Source organism: Dromaius novaehollandiae, chromosome 10 (assembly GCF_036370855.1).
Source record: "Dromaius novaehollandiae isolate bDroNov1 chromosome 10, bDroNov1.hap1, whole genome shotgun sequence".
Classification (NCBI taxonomy): domain Eukaryota; kingdom Metazoa; phylum Chordata; class Aves; order Casuariiformes; family Dromaiidae; genus Dromaius; species Dromaius novaehollandiae.
The window spans coordinates 20,641,031-20,663,270 of record NC_088107.1 but is presented as its reverse complement, the minus strand read 5'-3'; the positions used below and the strand labels follow the sequence as shown (position 1 = coordinate 20,663,270).

At 46.6% G+C, this 22,240-nt stretch overlaps 1 protein-coding gene across 9 annotated transcripts; it reads right to left on the bottom strand.

Annotated features, from left to right (window-relative positions):
- Positions 1-2,733: 2,733 nt before the first annotated feature.
- TPM1 (tropomyosin 1) lies at positions 2,734-21,951 on the bottom strand. Of its 9 annotated transcripts, XM_064517521.1 has the most exons (10): positions 21,569-21,940; positions 21,280-21,405; positions 20,975-21,100; positions 15,351-15,484; positions 13,915-14,032; positions 13,380-13,450; positions 12,481-12,556; positions 11,887-11,949; positions 11,539-11,608; positions 2,734-3,681 (listed from the first exon to the last, which is right to left on the bottom strand). In XM_064517521.1, the coding sequence occupies exons 1-10, from the start codon at positions 21,680-21,682 to the stop codon at positions 3,599-3,601; spliced, it is 981 nt and encodes a 326-aa protein (XP_064373591.1). In that variant the 5' UTR covers positions 21,683-21,940; the 3' UTR covers positions 2,734-3,598. The 9 variants fall into 9 exon arrangements, with proteins under 9 accessions (XP_064373591.1, XP_025969135.1, XP_025969137.1 ...); XM_026113350.2 differs by lacking the exons at positions 12,481-12,556; positions 20,975-21,100 and adding an exon at positions 13,046-13,121 and having other exon boundaries at positions 21,569-21,942; XM_026113352.2 differs by lacking the exon at positions 20,975-21,100 and having other exon boundaries at positions 21,569-21,941.
- Between the last annotated feature and the right edge of the window lie 289 nt (positions 21,952-22,240).

Genomic DNA, 22,240 nt, shown 5'->3' with positions numbered 1-22,240 from the left:
TTTCTCTACAACTTTGGCCTTCTTGCTGTAATTCCGACATAATCTTTCAGTGATGTTCCTGTTTTAGTACTAAAACACAGAAAACAAAAAAACACTGAGAATATTTCGCCAAGGACTGACTGATGTAAAAATGTGTTTTTTCTTGATTTTTACTTTTTAGTTAGTTAATTTTCTTTTGCTGCCACTTACAGACATTGCACCACTCACAGAAAGCCCAGTGTAATATTCCTAGGATAAAGACAGTCCAGTGAAGTTTGTGAACTTAATCCAGATTTCCACTCGTATCAATAACAGCAGAAGTTGGTTAATATGCACAATACCTTTTATGAATCCAGATGCTAGAGCTCTGAGGAGCAATGCCCCATGGATACAGGCTGCTGCTTTAACCTCATTTCTTAAAGGGGCATAAATATCGCTCTGATCTTCATCCTCAGCCCATTCAGTTACTTTCGAATTGAGTGACTAGTTCTGGCCACAGAGGAAAATAACTCTGAAGGAAAATTACATTTCTGCAAGTTTTATGAATGTAAGGAAGTATCCTGATGGAGGGAAAGGCACGCCCCACGCCGCAGCACACCTCGCGTATTATTACGCATCAGAGAAATCCCGAGAGAGCAAGTGACAACACAAATGCCTCAGAATCTGGAAAAAAATTCACTGCAAGTTTACAGTCAACCACGAGACACGCATCTGCAAGAAAGCAGGTTTTGCCAAGTCCGGTGCTCTCAGTACTGCTCATTTCACCGGGAGGGGACAGGTCTCCAACCACCGGGACAGTTACACAGCACAGCTGCGCACTACTGGCAGATCTCAATCTGCCAAATGTGTTTTTGCATTCAAGAAAAGGGTGAGCTAAACTCCACATCAGGACAGACATTTTGGGGCATGCTAAATGATGCTGGCTTCTGAAATGTAATACATTTTCAGAGTTACCATTCCTGACAAAGTAGCTGCAGAGGGAAAAATTCCTGCTTGTTTGGAATGGGGTTAAATCAAAGCCTGATTTATTTATTTTTACAAGCAAAAGCTTCACTGAATTTCATCTGATCAGGCACCTCAGGAAAGAATCTGTAATGGCTAGTGGCTTGTGATATATGGTAGAAACAGTTTTTCCTACTCCAGCAAATACATACGTGCACCTATTTACATGTCTGTTGGTAGAGAGCCAAAAAGGCCACTTGGGGCAATTCATCATAATGGTCACTGCTCCCTTCAGCTCTCCTTGGAACTGCAAAGCTTCTGTTTTTGTTGTGAAGCTTTACAGCATCAGTGCAACAGCCCCCTTTGGAGAAGGTTATTCTAGAAACAGAGACCTTCTCAGATTAATTCCAGTCTCCTTGCTGACATGTGCTTGCCCCTTTAGCAGGGAAGCAATCTCACTAAGAGATATTAAAACCACAGCCTTCCCACAAGTCTTACCCAAAGTAAGAGACAAATTCAGGTTCCCCAAACACAAAGCAGTTTGTGGCCTCCTAGAAAGGAAGCAATTTTCAGCAGCAAAGGTCTGACCTCACTCAGGCAGATCATTCAGGACCCACGCACAGACCACGGGATGAGGAAAGCAATCCACTGGAGCAGGCGACACACGCAGCCGAGTACAACCCACGGCTGAGAGTCAGGAACTCTGCGCAGGGCCCAGGGCCGCTTCCGATGCGCCGGCTGGCCTTTTCCAACAGACCATCGGCCTCCAATACAATCGGAAGGTGCTGTAGGAGCCTTCTGACATTCCTCCTGCTTCCCAAAGCCCCTTGCAAGGGTATGCAACGCCAGGGACTTCATCCCTTCCCCTCAGAACTCGGCAGCAGCCCATGAATCACGCGAAAGCCTGCAATGGTGGAAAGTCCTCCCCTTCACGCCACAGTCAGCAAAGCTAGGGCCACAGAGACTCACCCCTGTGCATCTCCCCTCTCAGAGTCCCAGCTAACCTGAAACCACCCTGTACTTCTCCAGCCCCTCAGCACTATGCAAACTGCTGAGGAAACTGCTGGTTTTCAGTCACTTGCTAAGGGTCCAGTAGCAGAGATGTTTTGACGACCTGGAGGGCTATCTATAACATGTCCCCTACCAAGCTCCTTGCTGCTAGAAGAACGGACAGCACCAGCTTTCAGCGATATACTATAGAAAAAAAAAAGGTATAAAACCACTTTTTGAAGTTGTCTAGTGACAGACCTTGTAATTCAAATAAAGATACCTACCTATGTAGAAATCAATAGCCAATAGTGAAAAGCTGGGTGAAAGGTTCTCATGAACTTGGCACATCACCATTTTGAGACGTCCATCACCATGTCAAAATAAGTTAACAAATATCAGCAGTAAGATATGCAAATACATGGCAGCGCTTTTATGAACACAGCCTTTTAGGCTCATTTCCCACAGAAGTCCATGGGAGTTCTGCCACTGACTCCACTGAAAACAGATTTGGTCAACAATGCCTAATTTTGGAAGCTCAGGCACCCCTCTGGGGCTGGTTGCTTTCTGGGCTCATAGCGACAGGCGGCTACAATCAAGGGCTGGGGAAGGCCCTCAAAGGGCCCCCCCATAAGCTGCTGAATATCCACATCAGTCCAAATCCCAACATTTTGTGGCGTTTTTGCAAACTATCCTAACAGAGAAGACTGGAAGCCAGTGTGTTAATAGTGTATCCCAACGAGACACACTGCACATGTGCTTATTTAACACAACAATAAAGACAGAAAGTGCATGTGATGAGAAACAAATCACAGGAGAACAAAATTTAAAAAATGTCCTAAAATGTGCATTTTATTCCATATCATTATACAATGTTTACATACAGGCATACTTTTAAAACTGCTCAAAAGAAAGTGTGAAAAATAAAGTGAGGCGATTATCGATTTATAAATTCCTCCCCCTCCCCCAAACTCCACACAAATAAAATACATTTTAAAACAATCTCTACCAAATTTATGTTTTCTCCTGAATTTATTGGATCTTTCATTTCAACATGAAAAATACAATTGAACAAATACTCGAGGTGAAATGCTGACCTACACTTCTGTAATGAGTTGCGAGTACACGATTTAAAACCTCTAGAAGCCTTCAGTTTTCTCTGTTGCTTATATATCCTTCGTTTTATTGAATTAGAAGGCACAGAAAGTCCAAATCCTCACAGATCAATAAAACACCAATAAAATAAATTACTGTGCTGGTCAAACTCCTGACTTGTCTGATATCAAACAAAAGACTTCAGTAGAACCTTTTGTTTAGAATAGCACCATTTCCACCTTATCTTCCTTGCATGTGAATCAATCTTCTTGTTAAAAATTGTAGTTGGCACTTGAGGTGGGACACTTTCTGCCACAGCCAGGATTCTTCAAATCTAAGCATACTGAATTGCTGAACTCTCTACAAAGTGTAGGTAACATTTTGTTGGGAAATGGCACATTTAAACCATAATATCATAGCTTAACCCGCATATGGCTTGCCCATTTCGGTGTTTCCCTGACCCCTGCCTGATAATTTAGCAGATGTTCTTGTGACTGTGGTGAAACTAAAATAAAGACATGTTGATGGGGTTTCACGGCAAGCAGGTGTAAAAAAAATAACAAAACAAATAATGTGGTTGCTGCTAAGAAGGTTTTCACATGTTGTTTAACTCCAGTAAAGTTTGATCCAGCATCTGATGCATACTAAGGTTTTCTTCTTTGGCATGCGCCACTTTCTCTGTTGTGGGATTAGAAAATTAAAACATGAATAGCAGTTCTTTGGAGGCACTGATTCGCAGTACATGAAGGCATGCAATCATCATTTCTAATGGAGGGTTTAGAAGGTGAGAAATGTGCATGCTCATAAATGCTAATAGCCTCAGACAGCACAACTGGGGAGAATTCCAAATTAACAAAACAAACTGCAAGTAGTGCAAGCTTAGAACTGTTCACAGATGCATTCTTAAAGAAAATGCACTGCCAACAGAGATGATATTTTTGTATGTTCTGGGAGCTCTTTGCTATGGGAATGTGGGATGGTGAGTGAATTTTTATTTATTTGTTTTTTAAGTAGGGCAGTAAGAAAGAAAAGAATGCAAGTTCTCTGCAGCTCCACACTTTAAGCTTTATGTAATTCAGAACTTGCAGAGAACTAACAAAAAAGCTAAAGCCATCCCCTTCAATCAAGTGACTTTTGAGAAAATTAACTTATTTCTGCTGCAAAATACAAAAAAAGAAGTTAATAGCTTTATGCTGCATGCACACTTTCATAGGACTGTCATTTCACACACATGATACAATAAGTGAGCACAATGTTCTAGAGCTGCATCTTACCAGAACCCCGTAATATAACTTCATACTAATGCAAGCATACCTTTAAACTGACCAGGTATTTTCGAATGGAGCTCCCATTTCTAGTTTTTTTAGTCAAATACAGGCCCATTTTGTAGTAATGCAAAATTAATGCATTACAATCTCCAGATACAGAACAGCCATAAATATACTTTATGTTGTTTTTGAAATTTGAATCCTGGTTTTCATCCACTTCCTAGTAGAAGTGTCAGGCCCAGGTCATAGCATCAGCTAAACCAATAGTTTCTCTGCAAGGAAGGCTGTTACTTTTTGGATACTGTTAGCTAGATGCTGTAACTGGTACCAAAGTGGGAAGCAGCTACTGCACAGCCGAAGTAGGAGCTTACAGCTCCTCTAGAGTAGTTGTGCGTACAGATAATCAAAAGCCTCATCAGAAGAAGCACTTCCATTTTAATTTTTCCAGCACAAACTGAGAATTTCATCCATTCATTTGTCACAAAATCACCATCCTGAAAATCAATTTCTAGGTTTCTTGCTTCTTTCTACATTTACTGATTCATTCTTGAGGAACTTTTGGAAGAAGCAGTTTTTAAACAAATTAACAATATATTCATACTAAAGTTTAATCCTCATTCAATGCCAGCTTTAGTTCATTAGTTAGGCGACTGTTTTGCTCAAGTTGCTGGTAGAGTTGGTCTGTACAGTCAGCAAGCAGGTTAGAAGGAAAAAAAAGAGGCAGAATGAAGACAGATTAGACAGAGAAAACAGGTAAGTAAGAGTTAATAAAGAAACTGGTCACACCACAGACAGTTCAGTAACTAGTAACATACAGAGACACATTTTACCTTTGTCTTTAGAACTTTAGCAATTAAATAGCTACTCCAAGGAACAGCTATTATAACCTAAACAGGACCTGCTAAGACTCCTGTTGTGGAGAACAGCTGTGAGACAGGTGAAGAGGGATAAAAACGGAAGAACTACAGCTATATTCCTAGAAGAACTAAGTCCTGCTTAAAACTTTATGAATAATGCAGAGAAAGCTTGTTTTATGAATGATGTTTTTCTTTTTAAATATTTAAGATATGTTGGAACCTCATATCTCAGCTGGTGGAAAGCGACTGTATCATGACCAGGCTAATGCAGGAGAGAGGTGCTTGCTTAGCAGACAGCCAAGCACTGCCGGGTTTGAGTCAACCCGTACTCCGCAGCCCCTTCCAGCAAGCCTCCCTCAGCTCCTCTTGCTGAAGTGAGCGGGAACCGCACTGATCCCCCCTAAGTTTTCAACTCCATGACTTCTTTACTGTGGAACCTGACAGCTGATTTTTATTTTATTTTTTTTACATCAGGGAAAGCATGCTTGTGTTACTAATAAAGAGGCTTTAAACTGTCCAAAAAAACAGAAACAAAACAAGACCAAAAACCCACACAACACAACAATAACAAAAAAAACCATGTTGAAGGTAAATGAAATAGTAGTGTGAAAATCTGTGTTGCCCAAATACAGCAAACTGACAGGACAGTTCACTTCGAAGATCAAACACCTACAGCCGCGTCATGACAGTAAATGTAAGGGCTGCTCCACAGAGGGCAAGAAAGGGCTCTGATGGTGCCCAGCCTCGAGCGGCCCGTTCAGGAAAGTCGGAGCACATCGCGGAACTGAGGTCTCGGGCCATTAACGAGGCTTTTGTTTCTCTTACTGGAACAACGTCACATACTAAGACACACATAGAAAAAACATCCAGATCTCCCAGTCACTAAAATTTGACTTGTTTGGCAAAACGTACCCAGTGGTTACTCAAACATGACTACATAACAATTTGAACTACAAACCGGATGCTTACCTGCATCGCAGAAAACTACTCTCTTTGAGGCAAAGATTTCCAGTATTTCTTAACATCTAAAGTGAGACTAACAACCCTTGTTCAGCATGGAAAGCGCTTATAACCGAGTGCACAGCCAGGGCTCCATCACGCGCAGCCTGGCCGGGCCGCGGCTCACCCGGACCACGGAGGCAGGGCTCTGACGGGAGCCGCCACGGGCCGGCTGGGTGCAGGAGCCCTGGCGCAGACCCAGCGCCCCTCGGCCTCGGCGCAGCCACCCTCACACAGCGCAGACCGGAGAGCCAGACATCGGGGCCAGCCTGGCCCCCTCCACCACGCTCCGGGCAGCGGGACGTAACGCATGCGTCAGGTCCAAAGGTGACAGAGTGCTGAAACACTGCATAGAGAAACCAAAACAGCTCCACGGAGCTAATGTGTGCACCAGGGCCTGCTGCAAGGTCTGCACGGAGCTACCACTATATCTGCATTACGTGGCTCATTTCCAATACTCTTTCCAGCAATTCATCACCCTGCAGTGCAGAGGTATGATTGCGTACGTTTAAAGGAAAAGGGAAGGTTTAAACGTTGATAGTCAGAGTTACTGTGAAGACTCTCCCTTTCCCCTTTATTTATTTTTTAAGTACATCCCTACACTGGATTTTAACATCTTAAAAACATTACTGCAGGGAGTTGAGGAAAAAAAACCCACTATTGATACAATAAAGCAAACGCGATACATTCAGAGGTTGGAGTTGCTGCAGCATAAATTACCCCAGCTCAGCTGACAACTGACCGCGTTTCCCTAGACTCTTGCAACTGTGAGGTTAACTCTATTCAGCTTCAGTCATTTCACAAGTGTTGAAATACACTCGGTTAACCTTCACACTAGACATTTTACTTTGCAGTTGCAATACACTGAGTGTAAAAACACAATTACCACTCATGAATCAAGATGTAATAAGTTACTGAACTGTAATAACTGGACTACTTGTGACTGTTGATATATATCCCATACTCGTGTTTCCTCCCACACCCAGTAACATTAGGAAGAAACAAATGTCATGGGATAAAGAGCTGGAATGAGATGAAGTTATCCGAGGGAAAAAAAAAAAGGCAGCAGGGGAAGAGATAGACCCATTTTCAAGCCTTATTTGGTGAACAGGGTTAAGGGAGGGGAAATGTAGTCTAGATTAGATTACAAAATTACACTGTTGAGTAATTTTAAAGTCGAATGAGAAAGCCACAGTTACATTATTCTACATGTTAAATTAAAACTCAATTGCCATGTGATAAGAGAAAGCCACAGTTACATTATTCTACATATTAAATTAAAACTCAATTGCCATGTGATAAGAGTTTATCAGCCATTGTGGCTTCAGAACTCAGCAAAAAAGACAGTAACAGGCATATTAAGTCAATTCAATTGTGACTGATGCTTTAATGTAAACTGAAAAATAGCTTCTTCCATTGCAAAGGAAATGAAGCTAAAATAATTGCAATATTTCTACTTGCACTAACAGTACAAAAGAGGAAGAGGTGTCAATATTTAATGTTTCATACTTAATTAGGCACTGCCACATCAACTGAAAACCCTGTGTGGGTTTTCAAACATGAAATCAGTATGTTTCAGTTTGCAGCAGAATGATTCCAGTATTAACGTAATAACAAGTATCTTATTCCAGATTTGAAACATTTCGTATGAATCTGCAATTCATACTCACAAGTCTGAGCTAAGCACAAGACTGAAAAGCTATTGAAATCTCCCTGCTGAACTTTCAAGAGAAAGCATAATGTAAAAAAGGTAACAAGCAGCACCCTTCCTGAGAAATCAGCACGTGACAGAGAGGAAAACTTTTTTGCAAGACAGTTAAGTGACTACTTCGGGGGAGGGGAGGGTGTTGAACTTTTGGTATTACCCCTCAGCTTCTCTAGAAAGAGATTTAAAAGAACAGACATTTCCAAAAAAGCAGGAAGTCTTCAATGTCAAACTAAGAGGACAATTTGAACTCTAAAATGAAAAATTTAATGTCAAGGGCTTAACTGCTATCTCAGCCATGCTCTCACGACCAAGTGACCCCAAGGGAGTAGCGTCCTTGCAGATTTTGGCCCAACAATAACAACCTAAAAAAAATCCCATTAAATCTATGCGTCATTTTATCTGCATCGTAACTTGAGAAAGATCGAGATCATGACTGGTCAGTATCAACATCAAAATACCAGAAATAGTATTCTCATCCTATAGGCTGATATTGTTGGCTTTGCATTGTCAACATTCAAGCAGAAGTGTTTGTGGAAAAAATGAAAACAGAAACAAAAGTTAAATCCCTAGTGGCGAAAAAAGCAACTTTTTTATTAGTAACTGAAATAGCTATTTAAATAAATAAAAGGCAAGGGAAAAGCAAAAGGGATACAGCTGGGATGTTTATTTTACATTGAGAGATGTGGAGTTTCTGTACAACAGAGCACAAAGAGCATGTTCAGAGACAGGTGCTAGAAAGAGAGTCAACTAAGGTAGCAGACAGAACAATGAACCCATGAAACATCCAAGAGCTTGGAAAGATGTTTTATCCAACCTGATGAAGATGTCTTTGCAGGAGTGAAGCAAAGAAAATTATCTGCATGAAAAGAAAAAGTGAGATAAGGTAGGAAATAAAAAGGTGAAGATTTCCAAAAAAGTAGCAACAGCACAGCAGAGCCCAGCATGCCAAGATGACTATTAGCGAAATACCACGCCATGCTGGGATTGGAATGCTACAGCCAAGGCCTCATGTACCAGCAGAGGAGTACATTTTAAAGTCTGTTTTCCATTTGGAAATATCTCAGTAGTGAAGAAATACTGTAATCTCTGTATACAGCGGAAAAAAAAATCCATTTGTGTGATAGGCCACTGAGCAAAAGCACACGTCAGGACATAAAAAGTATACAAAGCAGACAACATTAGACGCTACTAAAAAGTTGTGCGTGTAGGGGAGTAATGAACAAAACGGAGGGATCTAAAAAGGTAAGCAAGGAAAAAAATATTTAAATATGGGTGTGTGCCGAACACATTTTCAGCTCTAACTAAAGCTTATGCCTTGCTGAAAATGTGCTAAGTTCCAAAAGAGAGGCTGGGGCTGAACATCACGCCTCACTAGTATGAGAGAGTCCCAGCTCTTCTTCTTTCCCATGTCAACAGCACACAGTTCATGCAAACGAGAGGTATGAGCATGGGATGGCAGATTTAGCACAGCTGATCTCTGTTCAGAGTTTTTAGGTTCACGGAGGAAGGGCCAGGCTATATCACCACCTCACAGACCTCGCGCCTGACCACTCTTCTGTTTTTCTCCTACATAAAATGCTCTTTTTCCCCCTTATGACTAAAGCCGATATTGACACGCTTCTGCTATTTGCAAGTTACTTACTACCACTGTCCACAAAAAATATAAAGATTTGTTTTTCAAATACTCTTCACAGAAACAACCTACGTTTCAACTCTGTCACTTCTAGGGGTATAAGTGACAGTGTTTCCAATCAATTTCTGCATGTACAATTTAATAACAACTGAAAATTTCAGAGCAGTCAAGGAAATTTAGATATGCACTTTCCATTGGCATTAACAGAAGAGAAGATACAGATAAGTCTCACGTTTTTCTTTGAAACTCTGGTATGAACTTTGCCAGAGGAAAACTGTGATAGCAGAGAAATGACATACCCCGCATGCAACACGTACTGAGGTAATTATCTTTTGGCAATTTAAAAGTGATGGGCCTGGGAGAAAATACTTGAACAGAGGTGAGCTGAAAGGATAAAAGCAAAGCTACAGAAAGAGGCAACGACAAGACACAAGGATCAAATACGGAATGAAAGAGTAAACACGAGCTTATTAGGCAGCTTACAAAATCACCATGAGTATTTACCAGGCTAGGCACACCACTCACCCACACTCTGCCATGGTAAAGAAATTGTTCATGGTATTTTGTACACCTAGCCTCGCTAAAGGAATGCGTCTCCCGCTAGAGAGGGAGTATGATTTCAAAGCCAGAACTGCGCAATCAATGAGGGCAGGGAAGCAGGTGCAGGCACAAGCCGGAAAGACATTTACATGGAAGTCATATCGTTGAGAGCGTGGTCCAGCTCCTCGCTGATGGCTTTGTACTTCAGTTTCTGAGCGTATAGCTCATCTAACATTCCCCCAAAGGAAGGCAGAGGTGTGCAAGGAAATGCAGCGTGATCATGGGATGGAAGGTGAAGGCAGTGGCATGAGATACCATCCAGAAGCAGCAGGAAAGGGGAAGAGAGCACACAGAAAGAAGTGTTGCGGCAGACAGAACAAAAGAACCAAACAAAATACAAAATTAGGGAGTAATAATAAAAAGTGAATAGTTTTGTGACAAGTTCTTTAACTGAACTACCAGCAAGGCAACCTGTGATAAAGAGAAAGATGGAAGCAAACAAAGCGTATAAGGAAAGCAAAACCCATGTTTCCCTACCCTGGATTTATCCTGTTTTAATAGCCATTAGAGGGGCACACATAAGCTGCAAAAGTCAGTAGCAGGGACAGAAGATCTGAAAACGGGGCTCAAGGAAGATGCTAACATTTATCTTCCATTGGTCTTCTATAAAACCCATTGCTTTCTGTGAGCTGACATAATCTCAGAATTTAAGAGATTTTTTTTCTTTTCTAAAGCACTCAGTTTTCTTCTCTGTTTCTTCCCTAAGCGGCCATAAGTTTTCAGCATCTGAGTATTAGATGCTAGATATTTCATATGCTTTATGCATACGTAAGCCTGCTGCTATACCAAGCAATCACGTTGCTTAAAATCCCAGACAATGTAACGCATCTAAGAAGTAAACTCCATATAACTTTATCTTTAATTACAAAGTACTATTGAATTATTTGGCTCTGGGGGAGGAAGCGCATTGTACTGTAGTTCAGAAAGATTTATCAGAACCTTAAAGCAAACTCTTTGCTTAAATAAGTTGTCCTCTTGAATATGTATACAATCCATTAGCTTTGCTGAAACTGCTCTCTGTCACAAAATGCTTGCCCTGACCTGCACTCTTTGCGGTCATAAATTAGGTTGGTTTGTTACATTCCTAACTATAACTAACATAACACGACTCTTCACCAACTTTTACAGCAAGTAAAGTAGTTGCTAATAATACTTATCATCTAATCATTTACCTTGTATATGCACATACTTCCAAGTAGAAGAGTTTAAAGAAAAAATGAAAGACGTCTTTAGAACATCAGAGAAAAAGGAATAGGCAAGAGCAAAACACAGTTCACCCGAAATGTTTAAGTTATCAATACATTTCAGGTCAAAAACATTTAATAAACATTTTGCATATTTTACTCTTTAAGCAGACCCATTTATATAAGCAGGACAAGTCTGATGAGTAGAACTGGGTACTGCATAAAAACAACAGGAAAACATGAGATCTGTATTTCTGTAGTAAGCGTGAAAAACAAACCACCATACCTTCTAGGTCATCAATGCTCTTCTCCAGCTTGGTTACTGACCTCTCAGCAAATTCAGCACGGGTCTCAGCCTGAAGTCAGGACATATACAAATGATTTTAGGAAACACACACATAGCACTTACAAATCGAGGAGCGACAATTCAAATGAGAAGAAAAAAGTACAATGATGGGAGATGGATTTGAAATAATTAAAACAATATAGAAACACTCACTTTTAGGAGAGACAGCTAACACTAAACTCACTGTCTCAGAAATGAGATGTTCATCTTTAAAGACTTAAAGTAGTGTTTATATATAAAGAAACATAGTATTGGAAGGTGTGCTGTAAAGAACAGTTCTAATTTTACCTCCTTCAGCTTGTCAGTTAAGACTTTAATCTCCTCTTCATATTTGTCTTCTTTCTGTGAGTACTGTAATTAGAAAGAGTATCACTGATATTAGACAAAGCATTCAAAAATATCACATTCATAACTGTCTTCCAATAGATGAACTGTATAGAAGAAACATGGGTATAACTAAGTTCCACTTACCAGACTGTAGTCATACAGATTTTATTACAAGAGTTAGATACTAGTTGAGTTATATACCAGGGCTATGCAGTGGGAACTCTGAGTAGAAATTAATCCTACAGTTTTAAAGAGGAAGGGCATTCCGAGAAAATACGTTAGCACACCAAATGCCATTTTAAAGCACATTATATAAACGTACATAAATGCTGCTGGATGTTTAACAGCAGATGTGTTCAAATAATACTGATCTATTTGGAATCAGAAAGTATCCTAGGTTCTCATAACAGCCAAATATGAATTGAGTAGTAAGTCCAAATGCTTCTATTAACAGCTTGCTGAAATGCTACATACAAGAGTTAACATATAAAGACACAGGCCAGTCCAGGTGACAACTTGTTAAGCAACACATTCTCACATAAGTCTCTAGCCTACCTTCTCAGCCTGAGCCTCCAGCGACTTCAGGTTGTTGGTCACAGTTTTCAACTCCTCTTCAAGCTCAGCACATTTGCTGTTATTTCGGAAGGAAGGCAGGAAAGGGGCGGGTGGAAGATTCAGTCAAGCAAAAGAAACAGGAGAAAATAGGGGGAAAAGATAGAGAAAAATGAAAACAATTATAGAGCAAAAGGATGGCCTCAAAAGCAGCTGAATCCATCACAGATTGAAAGCAGTTCTTTGCGATGCCAAATTCTGTTCCAAGTGTGTGTTAAGAATACCAGACAGAAATTATCTACAGCCCTTGGCTTACACAGAAATATTTACACAGCCTTTAAATGTCAGACAGTTCAGCTTCTTTTTGGCTGCACAAGAGATCGGTTGTAAAGGTAAAAATGAATAAATAAACAAAAAAGAGACCAAAGAAAACCACCAAAGCAAGATGCAAAGAGAGTAAAGAGCGTAGTGAGGACTTATTTGATACTACTGAGTGAGCTAACTGGCTATGAAAGCTGAAAGACTTGGGTTGCAGTTAAACCTACGAACTGTTTATTAGTATCAGTACCTTATCCTCTGCAGCCATTAATGCTTTCAAGGTTTGATCCATTATTCTTAACTGTTCTTCCAGCTGTCGGACTTGGCTGTTAGTGAACACATGAAATGCACAAAAGCCATTCACAAAATCAGTGTGCAGGTACAGCATGCAGTGACAAAACACACACGCACACACACATACAAACACATTTACTTTGGTGCTGACCATTTACTTCAACCATTACAGTAAATGAGCAGAACATAGCCTTGAGCTGAACACACAGTGTACTGCCAATGTTTCATGCTGTTACAGTTACTGTCTTGCAGCACCTCACACGCGTCTCAGGGGCAGCTCCAACATTTACCTTTCCGAAAGCTCAGCACGTTCCTCAGCCCGCTCCAGGTCGCTCTCAATGATCACAAGCTTACGAGCCACCTACAGGAAAAGGCAAACGACAGTCACGGGCGTTGTTACGCTGCGGCAGCCAGGCCCCTGGGGCCGGAATCTACGAGGCAGGCAGCTGGGCCTCTTCCCATTTCAGCTGAAGGGTTAACACGTGAGGTTTTGATTATGCGACATCTTCATTATTCATTTGGGTCTGAGTTACCTGACAGCCTCTCTTCCTCATTCCCCAAAAGGCAGCTTAAAAATAGTTTTTCTCTTTTTGAGAGCCTCCTTTAGACACCAGGGAATACTCTCAAACGTTTTGGTGCACAGGACTGCGCACAGATCTCCAGCCACCTACTTGGCCCTGGAAGTATCCGGGTACCCAGTCTTGTTCTGCATCTGTGGACAGTGGTGTCTGTGATCTTTTGAACTTAACATGGCAAAGGAAAGAAGGAACCATAGGCAGAGCCTGAAGGGTCTTAGAAACAGATGATCTGTGTTCAAAAACTGACCTCTTCATACTTGCGGTCAGCCTCTTCAGCAATGTGCTTAGCTTCTTTAAGCTGGATCTCTTGGATTTCCATTTTCTCTTCATCCTTCTGGGCTCTATTTTCAATGACCTTCATTCCTCTGGAAGACAAGAAAAACAGGAAATTCGAGGTTCAGGGCTTGCCAGTTTATCTGCAGCTCTGCTACCACTGGAGTGTGTCTTTCAGATAGGCACATTAAGATGAATGAAGCATGTCAGATGCCTGATTCTACAGAGCAGGGGTCTAGTCCTGCGTACTTGCACATCGGAAGTTTCAATGAGAGATGCATGACTTAGGAGGAAATAAAAGCCATTTATTTAACTTCTTCCACAGTTCAGCTCCATCCAGAAACTCGAAACCAGCTGACCAGTCTTTTTCATTTTAAATTCAGGGAAACCAGTTCTTATACAAAAGTAAATCAAAAACATCTTGTTTCTAAAGATCTAATAAAATGACTTAAGACATCTGTGCTTCTTCACTCATCATAGATAGCATGTTCCAATTCCTGCAGGACTGACAGATATTATCTTTATGGGACAGACAAGATTCCCATGAGGTCTGTCATGTCAGAGCCCTTGAGCAATGAAGTTCTTTGTGCTCTGCACCAGCAAAATTTAACCCATTTATTCTCTAAATATTTATTAATCCCAATAGGAAACATTTTGTGTTCCCCCTTCCATGCACGTTTGCCTGAAATTATCTTTCTTAGGAGACACAGCACCCTGTGAAATAGTAAGGTGCTTTCTACTTTCAACAGGCTGCAGTGTTAGTGAAGCAAAAAGAGAGACGCATTATATTTGGAATTCTTTCCCAAAGAAAGATTCTATCACAGATATAAAATATAATCTGCAAAAATAAAATGTGGGATCTTCCAAAGTCAGCAAATCTTGAGCTCCTAACTCATGTCAAGTACTTCTGAAAATCCCAGCCTAAATAAGACTCAGTCAGCATCATCTCTCTCCCTCTGTTCACCTTCATGCACAAATCTGATCAAAAAGAGAACCAACGCCTCTTTCAGCCCTTTGCTGTTCTCTAGGTGGGATTTTGTACACATGATGAAATCAAGAATCACCCTACAGAACAGGAACACATACAACCCGTACAGAACTTGTCATCCAAATACAGGAGCCTGGGCTGGGCCAAGCAGTTTTCCCAGGAAGTGACACAGCATATCAAAAGTCAGCCCTACCCCAGGTAAATCTGATCTTTACAACCAAGACATGAACAAGAACTCAAGCCTACACATTTAGGGCAGCCCTACAGACAAGCTGTGACTGAAGTTCATGTAGGCAAAGGCAGCGTGGATGACACATGTTCAGAGACATAGGAGTGGTTTAATTTACTTCCCTGACCCACACCCTGGCAATTACCGCCTTTGTCATAAGGGTAATGAGCCCTTCGAGAGTGGCCCTGCCCACCTTTCACTCTCATCTGCAGCCTTCTCAGCCTCCTCCAGCTTCTGCAGGGCAGTGGCCAAGCGCTCCTGAGCCCGATCCAACTCTTCCTCAACCAGCTGGATGCGTCTGTTCAGAGAAGCTACTTCGCTCTCAGCCTAAGCACAGGAAGAACAGAAGTTAATGCACAGTAATGCACACGTCGCTTTTTGTAAGAGATCAACCCACATACCTGCTAGAGTCATTTAAAATCACTTCAATAATTTCTCACTTCATCCACTAAATAGCATGTACACAGAGGCATACATGCCCTCACCGAATTGTGAAGTTATTGCTTAATGGGGAAAACATGATTAGTGCTTTCGTTTACATAAAGCACATTAAGGGCTGTACATTTTGTACTGGAAAGAACAGTACTAGAGGAATTATTCATCATTCTCTAAATATTTTCTGTCACTGTATTTGCAGACTTGAACCAATTATAGACCTTTTTTTTAAGCAAATCAACACTAACAACATCCAAGTTATCCAATTATTCTATGTTAGCCTGAATAATCCACCACAGGAGTACATTTAAAAACCAAGTCCTTTAACTCTGACCTTAGGCCATAGTTTGATAAGAAATGCCATACCAGTATTTCCTTGGTTTCGATAAGAAGGTTTAAGGTAAACATGTAAAAATACAGCACCTAGATCAGCATTTGCAATGAGAGAGCTCGCACAGAGCGTGCATGAGAACATTTAAGAAATATCTGAGCCACTGGATACCCACAAGCTGTGTGCACAGGCAAGATACAGAGCTAGCAAAGAAAGCACCAGTGGAGGCTACATCACCAAAGGGCCCCGATGCAGGCGATGGTCACCTAAAACATGTTGATTGTTTTGATAATGCCATCTTCAAGCTTCCCCCAGATTTCCCTCTCTTGCATTACCCATTTGCTTAATCTTCCATACAACACTCGCAACTAATCTCTCTCATCCTTACAAGCTTTTACTTCTGACATTCTCAAACCTGCCCTTGCTCAAGCTGCAGACTGAGTTCTGTAACAGCCTTCTCGTAGCAACCCCTTTATTAAACTTCCTCGTTTCTTTCAAAAGGTTATTAAATGCAAGAGACCTAACAAAAAGATTATTCTAAAAAATAAATTACTCCCAAGAACAAAAGTTATTCTTAATTTGTACTGAAAACTATCTCAGCAGGTATGAGAAAGTACAAATTTGGTATTTCATATAATATCTAATTGGTGGGGTGGGGGGGGGGGGAAGGGGAATTCCTTTCATACCAGAAGTATCAGCTTGGTACTTTGTCTTTCACTGAAAACTTAAGGAACTGTTATTAGTTGTTTATACTAGCTAGAGGCACCTGGATACACTTGGCCAAAGTTTGAATTTTGCTGTGCAACACATCAGTAAGGATAACTTACACACCAGATAACAAGCAAAACAATCTTTGATACAACAGTAACACCACCACTAGCATGACTGGAAATTACATATAAACGACAGAGCTGCAAATATATATTTGAACATTACTGAGTATTGGCAGTGGACATGTGGAACCAGGACTAGAAAAGATTCCTACAGATCCACATTAACTCCAGTATAAACTCCAATATAAAGTCTTTATCTAGCTGTGTAATAACACAGTAAGACTCCAAATCTATATTTTTAGATTCTAGCTTTAAAGAATTTAAACATTTTGAGCTGAGAAACAAAGCAACTTTTGGGGGGGGGGGGAGAAAGCGACTTTCATGTGTTCAGAGACATTAGTCTTGGGAAGTCAGTAAAGTTACAAGTTAATTATTGTCATGTTACAACTTCTCATCATGATAAGAGCATACAATAAGCTTAGAAAACAGAGGGTGACTAAAGTTCAAGTTTTTACTTCCTGCTCCACACGCAGTAACTCAGTAAGGGTTTACCGACTGCCCTTATACGGCCCAAGTTATTCTTCTGCAGAGCAGGACTTCTCTCCTTATATGGTAAGGAAGGAAAAAACCCCAGTGACATTAAGGGCACTCCCATGGTGAGCAGAAACGCAGCCTTCTGCATTTTTGCCAGAGCACTTATACACTGCATATTTTTACAGTGAGAGATGGCATGGATAAATTACTATTGGGTGTTAATTATTACTGCTGTAAGAGATTCTGTTTTCAGCTAATCACATAACTGAAGGAGGAATAACGTATTCTGAAAATGTGATCACTAACAGCCCCATGAAATGCATGCACACAACACAGCAGAAGAGATTTATTTTCTTTTTCTTTTTTCTTTTTTAAACAATGGCTGCTAGTCAGACTCTCGAAACACTAACAGTCTGGTTTAACAATCAAAAGCTGTAAGCAGTGACGTGCTCTGGCCACAGCTTTAGTTTTTTCATTGTTTGCATATCTGTACCTTGCACAGAAAGAAAAAATTCCCTAGCTGGTCATGCGCTATGCGTGCAGGGCACTACACTAAGGGGAGAGCCAGTGCACACCTCAGGTTGCTTGCTGCAGTGTGCTCGAGCCTCCTCCTCCTCCTCCTCCGTCCTCAACCACGCAGAAATACAGCGGCCAGAGCGCTCACACGCGCAGACTTCTTATTACGGAAGAGGCACAGGTCTGCATGTGCCTGTGAGCTGCTTTCTGCATTGACCACCTACCTCAGCACTGACCTCCTCCAGACAAGGCCTGAAGCACCACGCAGAGGTACGCGGCGCAGTGCGACGCAGCTGCCCCGGGGAAGCGGCGAACGCGGCCCGGCAGGATGCCGAGCCTCAGGCCAGCCCCCAGGGCGAGACGCGGCCTGCACGCTGTAACCGCTCCTCCGCACGCCAGAGGTAACGGCAAACCTCCCCCTTTTCGGTGACATAGTAACCGACCTTAGCAACAATGCTTAGGAAGGGGATCCGGTTGTTTTTAAGACAGAAACCCTTATAAAGCAAATCAATGCGACTGCAGCGTGATCCATTACTGGAAGAAGGGCACGTGAAGTGGCTTGCAAGAACGTGAATTAGCTGCACAAGCGCAAGGACTTGGGCAGGCCATCTGCAAGCCATCAGAAGGCCCTGCCCTCGCCAGATATCACCCTTGTGAACTTGCTGCCCAGAACGCACAGAAAACCTGCACGTTGTAAGGAAATACAAAAGTCACCATCTTCTCTACTGTGACAAACGGCATGAATAACAAGCTTGTTCGCTTGCACCACTTCTACACAACCACTGAAGACACCGAAGCCATCGTAAAGGACGCTGCCTATTTTACAGAAGGAAAAAAACAATTTAGGGCTGCTAGTATTTCCTAAGTTTGGTAGAAAAGCAAAGAAAATAGCACCATTTTTTGCGCTATAACAGCCACCCACGACTGCATCTGCACCAGCTGACGCTTTCCCCTCCTTTCTTTCCCCGCACACACGTGTAACGCAGGCGAACACGGCATGTCCATACCGCATCTTTCAGGTCACCTTTGCCTGGAAAACACGCTCAGCTGCTTAAACCGCGGGGCGAAGGCAGCCCCGGCTCTGCCTCGGAGCCCTTTAAGCAGCCGCCCGCCCCGGGTACCGCCGCCGGGCCCGGAGCCTCCGCGCGGGCGAAGCGAAGCCACACGGAACAAGCCCGAGCCAGGCTTCCCCGGCCCCCGCCGCGCTGCCGCGGCCCCGCGCCTCCCTCCCGGCCCGGCCGCAGGTAACGCCCGAGCCAGCGGGGCCCGGGCCCCCAGCGCGGCCTCCCCCGCGGGCCCCCGGCCGCCATCGCGGCCCCCCGGCCCGGGCGGGGGCTGACGCGCCTGCGGGGGAGGCCGCGGCGGGGCACGGCGGCGCCGCTACCTCCTCGCGCAGGGCCCGCTCCTGGTCCACCTCCCGCTGCAGCCGGCCCGCCCGCTCCTCGGCGGCGTCCGCCTGCTCCTGCAGGCTGCGGATCTTCCTGCGCACGGCCTCCAGCGAGCTCATCGCCGCCATCCCGCCGCCCCGCGCCTCCGCCCGCCCCGCCGCGGCCCCGGAAGTGCCGCCGCGCCGCGAGCCGCCGCCGCGGGGCGGGGCGGGGCCGCCGGCACCGGCGCGGGGCGGCGGCGCGGGGCGGGGCCGGGGGCGCCGCCAGGTGGGCGCGCTGGGGCGGCGGCGCGGGGGCGGCGGCGCGGGGGCGGCCCCTGGCGGCGCGGCGCGGCGCAGCGCACCGGGGCGGGGCGGGGCGGGGCGGCGCGGGCTGGGGCGGCTCCGCGCTGCCGCCCGACGCGGCGGAGGGTGGCGGTGCCGCGGCTGGGGCAGAGCGGGCGTCCTGCCCTGCCCTGCCCTGCCCTGCCCTGCCCGGCCCTGCCCTGCCCGCGGCGAGCGCGAGCCCAAGCCCTCAGCCGGCTCCCGGAGGGCGCGGGGACCGGCCCGGGGGCGCGCTCCTCCGACCGGGAGTGTGGTGGCATCTCTGCCCCCTCCGCCCCGGGCGAGCCGCTGCCCCGCGGCCCGCATACTTTCCCTTATAAGGAACCACGGCCCGGTCTCCCCGCGGGTCCCGGGGACGAGTTAAACGAACGTCCTGCTGGCGAGCCGCCCCTCCGGGCGCAGGGGCAGGCGGGCGTCCGAGCCCCTCGCTCACGCTCGTTCCCTCCCCGGCCCCCTCAGAGCGAGCTGCACGCCCTGACCCGACCCGACCTGACCTGACCTGACCGCCGGACTGAGGCCGAACCTGTCCTGCCGTTTGCTCGTCTTTAAAGTCCACCACAGAAACGCACGTCGTCTCGCACGCAAAGGCAGGTTTACCAACGCTGCCCCTTCCAGAAGCGTCCTCCCTCCCCCTGAAATACTCTGCTCCCTTCGTCTCAGTCCGCCCCCCCTTTACTACGGCTTGGGGGCTAGTTTTAAAAGCTGAGCTACGGGGAAAGGACAGCCGTCGCTCGGGAGGTGCTGTGGTTTCACCTGATCCCCTACGTCAGACCCGGGATTCACTCAGGGCAGCCGGACTGTGCAGCGGCAGCCGCGGGGACCCGGACCGTCGCCGCAGGAAGGGCCGACTCGGAGGGCTGCGGGCACGCTGCAGGCCGGGCGGGCAGGTCCCGGGGGCGCGGGCCGGGAGGGGTGCGGGCTGCCGCGCTGTTACCATATAAAGTGCTGCGCTATATATATCCCCGTGCCCGGGATCCCCGTCCCCCGAGCTGCGGACCTGGCAAGTATCGTCTTCCGGACAGTTTGCGCCCGTGTGGGACTGAACTTTGCTTCAACAAGTGAAAGTCCCAGAGACTTCCAGGAAGATGAGCTAGGAGAGGACCTTTGGCTCGGGCTGAGCCAGCCTAGCAGCTACAGCAGCTCTGACGCAGGGAAGAGCGCTCTCGGAGGCCGACCTCGCGGCCCCTGCCTTCGGGAGCCGCGGGGCAGCGGCTCTGCTCCGCCGAGTGTCCAAGCAGGGTTGTCCCAACCCCAGCCGCTTCCCACCACCTGCCCTGAGAGGCCCTTCCTTCGCTCCCACGTCTAGAGCAGCGAGCGCGCACGAAAAGCACGTGTCGAGCGAGCGGACACCCGACCGAACGCTCCTGCCGGTGCGCAAGCCTCGTGCGGGGAGGCAGCGCGGGGCCTCCCGCCTCTCCGTCCAGGAGGCGCCGGCACCGCGGCTCAGGGCCCGGCCGCCTGTGCGGAGGGGCGTGCGGGCCCGCTCTCTGCTGGGGGTGGTGACGGGGGTAACTTACATCTGTGGCCTTTTTGTCAGCCAGTTCCAACTTTTCCTGGGCATCTTTAAGGGACTCGGAGTATTTGTCCAGCTCATCCTCAGTGCCCTTCAGCTTCTTTTGCAGAGACACCAGCTCGTCCTCCAGCTGTGATTCGGGCGGAAAGCGGTGGAGAGGGGAGGGCGGGCAGGAAAGGTGCGGCAGGCAGCGTGATCGTGCAAAGGGAGAGGTGCGAGTGCAGAAGAGACAGCAGAGGACGGACGGACAGAGAGAGGGAGAGAAGGAGAGGCAGTTAGACGTGGGTGCCGGCGGCGCGGGCACGGTACCTTGGCGGCATTCTCCTCGGCGGAGAGGAGGCTGTCCTCCGCCTTGTGCAGCTCCTCCAGCACCTGGTCCCGCGCATCCTCCGTCACGTGCAGCTGCTTTTCCAGCTGCACAATGTCATCCTCTAGCTAGGGGCACGAGAGGAGACACAACGCACAGCACATTGCTCCCTGCGCCCGGGGAAGCGGCGGGCAGCTCCCCCCTCCCGTCCCCCCTCCCTCCCCGGGGCCCGCGGGCGCGGACGGGGCGGACGGCGGGCGCGCAGCGGGGCGCGCAGCGGACGGGGCGGACCTGCTTGCTGCGCTCCTCCGCCGCCTTCTTGTCGGCCTCGGCCTGCTCGGCGCGGTCCAGCGCGTTCTCCTTGTCCAGCTTCAGCATCTGCATCTTCTTCTTGATGGCGTCCATGGCGGCGGCGGGCTACGCGGCGGCGCCGCGACCGGCAGCGGCAGCAGCACGGGGAGAAGCGCCGGGGCGGCCCCTGTTCGCAGCCGCGGCGCCCGCGGAGCGGCGCGGAGCAGCGCGGAGCCGAGGCGGGCGGCCGGCGGAGTGCGGGCGGCGGCGGCGGCGCCTCCCAGATATGCGCCGTCCCGGGGGGCCGCCTGCATTCCTCCAGACATCCAATACTTTTTTGGAAAGGGCCCGTCGCTCTCCCCGCCCTGCCCTCCGCGGGCGCGGGGCGGCGCGCCGCTGCCATTCGCCGCCGGCGGCCATTTGGCCCTGGCTATGCCCGTATATGGGCGCCGTGGGCGAGGTGCGGCCCGGCCCGGCCCGGCGCTGCCCTGCGAGCGGGGGGGGCTGAGCTGGGGCGATGCGGTGCCTCAGCCGGGGCGGCGGGGGGGCACGAGGAGGTGGGACGGCAGAGCGGCCGGCGAGGCTGTGGGGGCCCGCAACCTCCGTGGGGACCCGCAGCCCCCCCAGAGACCTGCAACCTCCGTGGGGACCCGCAGCCCCCACAGAGACCCG

Coding starts and splice junctions, on each gene's coding strand:
- TPM1 (XM_064517521.1), bottom strand. CDS start 21,682: ATGGACGCCATCAAGAAGAAGATGCAGATGCTGAAGCTGGACAAGGAG. Junction 14,033..15,350: donor GCTGCAGATGAGAGTGAAAG/GTGGGCAGGGCC, acceptor CTTGTCTTCCAG/AGGAATGAAGGTCATTGAAA. Junction 13,451..13,914: donor CTGACCGCAAGTATGAAGAG/GTCAGTTTTTGA, acceptor CTTTTCCTGTAG/GTGGCTCGTAAGCTTGTGAT.